The sequence below is a fragment of the Olea europaea genome, chromosome 17 (assembly GCF_002742605.1).
Source record: "Olea europaea var. sylvestris chromosome 17, O_europaea_v1, whole genome shotgun sequence".
NCBI classification, from domain to species: domain Eukaryota; kingdom Viridiplantae; phylum Streptophyta; class Magnoliopsida; order Lamiales; family Oleaceae; genus Olea; species Olea europaea.
The window spans coordinates 14,867,056-14,873,440 of record NC_036253.1 but is presented as its reverse complement, the minus strand read 5'-3'; the positions used below and the strand labels follow the sequence as shown (position 1 = coordinate 14,873,440).

General features: G+C 35.4%; 1 protein-coding gene across 1 annotated transcript; it reads left to right on the top strand.

The window, feature by feature from the left end:
- Positions 1–2,464: 2,464 nt before the first annotated feature.
- Positions 2,465–6,016, top strand: LOC111365270 (U-box domain-containing protein 14-like). The gene is made up of 4 exons (XM_022985712.1): positions 2,465–3,039; positions 3,900–4,016; positions 4,143–4,568; positions 4,656–6,016. Exons 1-4 carry the CDS (start codon positions 2,764–2,766, stop codon positions 5,724–5,726), a joined length of 1,890 nt encoding a protein of 629 aa, XP_022841480.1. The 5' UTR covers positions 2,465–2,763; the 3' UTR covers positions 5,727–6,016.
- The last annotated feature ends 369 nt before the right edge of the window (positions 6,017–6,385 follow it).

The following is a 6,385-nucleotide window of genomic DNA, read 5'->3' as shown; positions in this document are numbered from 1 at the left end:
TTACATTTCATTTTTATCTCTCCTATTTTCAACCACACAATTTTTCATAAAAAAATATTACACGTAAATCGAAAATTTTTCCTTATTTTTCAACCACTCATTTTTTTAAAAAATACCATTCCACCCATCTGTCAAATAATTTTTTGTTTTCTTAAGTACCAGAAGTGAAACATCCCGTTACAGCTCACCAAATTCAAAAGATAAATAAACTAACTAGTACAGATGCAATTTTATAGTTTCCATTCACTGTTATTACTTATTATAGGAAGAATTGGCGTTACCCGTCGTGTACCTGCCTAAGCAGGGATCCTTGATGAACAATTTTACCCTTATCTATAATAAACTACTTAATATTCGTTCAAGTGGGCAATTTTTCCTTATTGAAATTAAATAAACGAAAATAAGTAGATAAAAAGCAAGATAGAAAAAAAATAAAAATGAAATAATTTAATTTTTATTTTGACTCACCAAGACTTTCTAAAAACAATGATATCAACATTAATGAAGTTAATATTTGAATTATATCTAGTTTAGGCACGTAACAGGTTGGAGCTAGGCGACGATCATTACCATCCCCGTCCCCGTCCCATAAAAGAATTTCAAGAGCCAAAGCAAAGATTAAAAGATCATCATTTATTATTTTTTGTTTAATTAATTAATTATTTTTAGATATATTTAAATTAAAAATATAAAAATAAAAGAGGTTCGACCGAGTTTGGAGGATTTAGGAGGTGGATCATATTCTCCGTCCCCATCCCCCGCCCCATTTTACCATTTTGAGTAGGGATGACAATGGAACAGGTTCCCCCACCCCGCCTCGCCCAAACTTGCCCAGTCCTGTCTTAGACGAGGCGGAGCGGCTTTTTGCCTAATTTGGTGCCCTGTTTATTTTTATTTTTTATATGCATTTTCAAGAATTTAAGTTATGCTATTATTATAAAATAAAATACAAATTCAAAATTAATTTTTAACGAGTAAATTGTCAAGAAATAAAATTATTTTTTATTCAAATATAAGTTGATTCAAATGAATGATAAGAGACAAGATTATTGCATTTGTTTATTTTCTGGGTTTGCTCTGAAATGATAAGATTAAGATGTGATAATGTTTGTTAATTTTATTTGTTGTTGTTGAACGCATAATTTAAATATAGAAGCTTTCTTCTCTAGAGAGCTTTTAATTTAACATTAATCATTTTATCTACATAATTCAAAATGGGTTTCTTTTCTTCATGGGGCGGATTCGGGGCCGCGCCCTGCAACAGGGACCCTGCCCAACCAACCCATTCAGGGCGGGATAGGCTATTTTTTTGCCGTCACTAATTTTGAGTAGGGATCCCCCTTTGGGTTTGGCAATTTGGGGCATGTCAAGGGCGTGAGTTTGGTGGTAGTGGAGTCGAAGCGGGAAATGTGTTGAGAATTAGAACCATAATTTTCTTCGATCGAGAATAATTAAACGTAAAGGAAAATAAATACTTAAGTGCATGCAAGTTTTATGGAGATTTGTTTCAATGTGAAACTACGTCAGCTTTCATTATAATAATTGACTATGTTGAAAAGAAATTTAAAAGAGAAAACTGCACAAATATTTTCTCTAACCTCTAATTCTTTCCCTTTTTATGTTATCAAAAGTCTAATGATGATTCTCTATTTGTAAGATAAATTAGAGAAAAATTGAATTTACAAGGACTCTAATTCTTAAGACAAAGTTTTGAAATGCATACTTTTCTGTCCATTTCAATTTGAAAATTAATGGAGTGTCGACCATATTGTAAACAAAAGAATGTACAAGTAGCTTATTCAATGCAATTTTTATTTTTAATTTCTCATTAATTAGTACATCTCATACTTAATCATGATTTTTTGTCAAAATATATTGTTGTCATACTTTACAATGAGAGAAAATATTTTGTTCCTTTTTTATATTTATTTATTTATTAAATATAGGATTGGAAGTAAGTCATTTTAGTCATTTCAACGGACGTTTTGGATAGAAACTATTATCAAATGCGAGATGTGTCAATTAATAGAAAGTTGAGGATAAAAATGCCATGAAAAACTGTTTGAAATGCAAGTGATATGACGAGCAAAAATGGAGAATCTTAAATATAAATAAAATGTAATCTAAGGAAAAAAAATCATGACGTTAATATAATGAATAATGTTATTTGCGATCGTTCATTATCATATTCATCTTACATGTCATATTTATTACAATTAGGGCTCGTTTAATTTTTATTTTTGTAAGAATGAGAATGAAAAATATAGTTGTTATAAAACCTACAAGAGATAGAAAGTCAAATATGATAACTTGATGTGATAAATAACGATCATATTTTTTATTTTTGTGGAAAAAAAAAAGGATCAGACGGGAGCTTAATGATTTTTTACTGCCTATTAATCGCTACTTGTACGTCACCGCCACGACTACAACGGTGACTAACTATGGTATATAATTCATCAAAATGTAAACCTTGGTTCTGACCTGACTTCCTTCAACATCTGTTTACACGGATCCTCCGGTATTACGTACAAATTCTTGAAATACAATCGATTTCCTTGTCTGTTTTCTTTGAGTTTCCCTCTAAATCTCGAAATATCATTGTTTCTGGGCTAATTTTGGGGAACGAAATTCAACTCGCTGGGTCAACTCATTGTACAATCACCGACCATCGAAAAAATCGGCAAATTATCTATTTTTGCCACCTGGGCCTTTGTTAATTCCCTCTAAACCTTCAATTGCTTCGTATTCTTTGAATTCCTGATGTCGGAGAGTCCAAGAGAGGCGGTACTGAGTCAAATAAGTTACTCGGTCAAGGCCATTTCCGGATTGCCCGAGTGCAGAACGATTGCAAAGAAGATGTATTGTAATCTGGTGAGGAGGGTGAAGCTTTTAAGCCCTCTGTTTGAGGAATTGAGGGAGGGTGGAGAAGAAGAGCTTGGTAGCGACGTCGTTAAGGGGCTTGACTCGCTGAGAATCGCCCTTGACTCAGCTCTTGAGATGTTGAAATCGGTCCATGAAGGCAGTAAGATTTTTCAGGTATATACATTAGAATAGATGTAATTTTGGGAATAAAAATAACCTTTTTGTGTTCTACTCTGTTTTTTGAGCATCCGTGTTGGTATTTAGGAATTTTCTTTTCGTTAATACTTAATTGAATTCTCATCTTACTTAGAATTGGGCACATGATTAATTTGTTAATTATTACTAGAATATGTGGGTAATGATCATTACAGATGACTGGTTAAGCATTATTACGGGAATGCTTTTCCATCATTGAATTATGATTAAAGGATTGATTTCATGAGAATAAAAAGAGCTCCAGTGAATCTGTGGACTTACTAAATTTGAGTCAATGAGCATTTTGGTATTGTAAATTAAGGTTCCTGCCATAGTTTTTTTCCTGACACGTCCGGTTTGTGGAACAGAGAGTATAACGCTCGACTTATGATTTTTGATTATGGGAATTTACTCCGTGTAATGTTTGTTATTTTGTACACACTGAATCATTCTTTACTGCATTATGTTGAGTGTTCAGTAATCATTCTTGAAGTTTTTAGGCCACAAAAATTCCATGACTAGTTGTGCCTAAGAAGATATGAATTGTGCTGTAGTTGCTTTCTACGTCTTGATAGAAAATATCAATGTAATGCATCAAGTACTTATTTCATATCATTTTTAAGACTTTAAACTCTATGAAGTTCTAGTTATTAATGGTAGTGAATGCTCTTGTTTTCCCCAGCTTTGTTTTTAAGTATCTGCTCTAAACAGTCATATAAAAGTTTCCATTCATTTATTTTTTTTGATACAACTAATATCATCTGCTATCACTATGAAACCTTTTATCGGTACTTGCTGTGCTCAAATTGTTTTATTATGGTGCGCTTTCTATTTTGCAGGCATTGCAAATGGACAAAATAGCACGCAAATTTGATCTTGTTACTGAAGAGATAGAAGCAGCATTGAGTCAGATTCCCTATGATAAACTTGATATACCGGAGGAAGTTCGAGAACAGGTACTCCTTCTTTTTATAGATGACGAGATGTGTATGGTTATGGGCTACCCTTTCTCTTTTTTCAATATTGACAATGATATCTTATTTTATCTCATTGTGCTCATCTCAATCTAACCTGAATTCCAGATTGAACTTGTGCATGCACAATTCAAAAGAGCCGTAGGTAAAATGGAGTCTCTTGATTTGCAAATGGCAATAGATTTAGCTTCAGCACAAATGGAAGATGACCCCAACCCAATAATTTTTAAAAGGCTTTCTGAGAAACTGCATATCAGGACTATAAATGATCTGAAGAAAGAGTCACTCGCCATCCACAACATGGTTATCTCATGCATTGGATTTCCAGCTGGTGTACCAGAGGAGTACATTGAGACGATGTCGTTTCTCCTTGAAAAGTTAAAGGACTTTGTGATGGAGGAAAATCCCGTCCCTGACTCCCTTGAAGCTGACAAGAGTTCAATTAAGCACAGATCTCCAGTCATCCCAGATGATTTCCGCTGTCCAATATCTCTTGAGTTGATGAAAGATCCTGTAATTGTGTCTACTGGACAGGTTGAATTCTGGATTACATCTATGATGTACTGATGTAGTTCTTTCTTTAATTAAAAAATTTTGTTCAGTTACTGTTTTCTTTTGCAGACATACGAGCGGTCCTGCATTCAGAAATGGTTGGATGCAGGTCACAAGACTTGCCCTAAGACTCAGCAGACGTTATTGCACACAGCCTTAACACCAAATTATGTTTTGAAGAGTCTTATCGCTTTGTGGTGTGAGAGCAATGGTGTTGAGCTGCCTAAAAAACAAGGGAACTGTCGCAATAAAAGAACGGGAATTGGTGGTTCAGACTGTGATCGAGCTGCTATTGATGCCTTGTTGCAGAAACTTGCAAATGGTACTATTGAACAGCAAAGAGCTGCTGCGGGTGAGATTCGTTTGCTAGCAAAAAGAAACGCAGATAACAGAGTATGTATCGCTGAAGCAGGAGCTATTCCACTGCTTGTCGAACTATTATCCTCTTCCGATCAGAGGACTCAAGAGCATGCCGTTACAGCACTTCTTAACCTCTCTATAAATGAAGCGAACAAGGGAACTATTGTAAATGCTGGCGCAATACCTGATATAGTGGATGTGCTAAAAAATGGCAGCATTGAAGCTAGAGAAAATGCAGCAGCAACCCTTTTTAGCTTGTCGGTTCTAGACGAGAACAAGGTGGCGATAGGAGCAGCTGGAGCCATCCCACCTCTTATTGATTTGCTCTGCCAGGGGACTCCGAGAGGAAAGAAAGATGCGGCCACTGCTATATTTAACCTTCTAATCTATCAAGGAAACAAGGTGAGGGCCGTAAGGGCAAGGATTGTACCACCACTCATGAGTTTGCTCAAGGATCCCGGAGGGGGAATGGTGGATGAAGCTCTGGCAATATTGGCTATTCTTGCTAGCCATCAAGAAGGGAAAGTAGCAATTGGGCAAGCTGAGCCAATCACTACCTTGATCGAGGTAATTAAGACTGGTTCACCACGCAACCGAGAAAATGCAGCAGCAATATTATGGTCCTTGTGCACGGGTGATTCTCAGTACTTGAAAGTTGCCAGTGAGCTTGGAGCAGAAGAGGCATTGAAGGAATTGTCGGAGAATGGGACCGACAGGGCCAAAAGAAAAGCCAGAAATGTTTTGGAGCTTCTCCAGCGAGCTGAAGACGTTATTGAGTGACATTTTATTCGAACCCTACGAGGAGATTATTGGTTGCCATCAAGTTGATTTCGTATGTGGAACAATATGCAGATTTTTGTATCTACCGACAGAATTCATCCATGTAGTGGATAGGTATTCGTGTAAAAAGCTACATATACGTGTTTTCTTGTAATTTTGGTAGGTTTAAAGGGAAAAATGCGAAGTACTTTTTTCGCGTTTTTTTTCTTTAACTTGAAAGTGTAATTTAGCGGTTGATTGTTGAGCTATTAATATATGAAACGACATTGCTCGATGTTTTTTCTTCTGTATGTTCTTGCATATTCTATGTAACCTTGAAAATGATGTGAATCAGTTGAATTCACAATATTTACTTATGATATATTTTTTATTTGTTTTGTAAATTCATTCTTCAAATATTTATTTACCATTTGTGTTAATTCATGTTCTTGAAAAGTTTTTCTTATTCATTTAAATTTTATTTTCATGGCGTCTACGCGCGACTGATTGGATATGTTCAGGGACGGATTTTTGGGCGAGGGGGGTAGGATTGTACTCCCCCCCCCCCCCCCCCCCCCCCCCCCCCCCATTTATTTTTTTTTTTTTTTTTTTTTTTTTTTTAAAAAAATTTTACCAAATCTCAAAAAGAGAACGAGATTATGTACAACTAGTGAACGAAA

What these genes read in the sequence shown, in the direction of transcription:
- LOC111365270 (XM_022985712.1), top strand. Translation starts at nt 2,764, where the DNA reads ATGTCGGAGAGTCCAAGAGAGGCGGTACTGAGTCAAATAAGTTACTCG. An exon ending in CGGAGGAAGTTCGAGAACAG is followed by an intron (nt 4,017 to 4,142) that starts GTACTCCTTCTT and finishes CCTGAATTCCAG; the next exon opens with ATTGAACTTGTGCATGCACA. An exon ending in TAATTGTGTCTACTGGACAG is followed by an intron (nt 4,569 to 4,655) that starts GTTGAATTCTGG and finishes TTTCTTTTGCAG; the next exon opens with ACATACGAGCGGTCCTGCAT.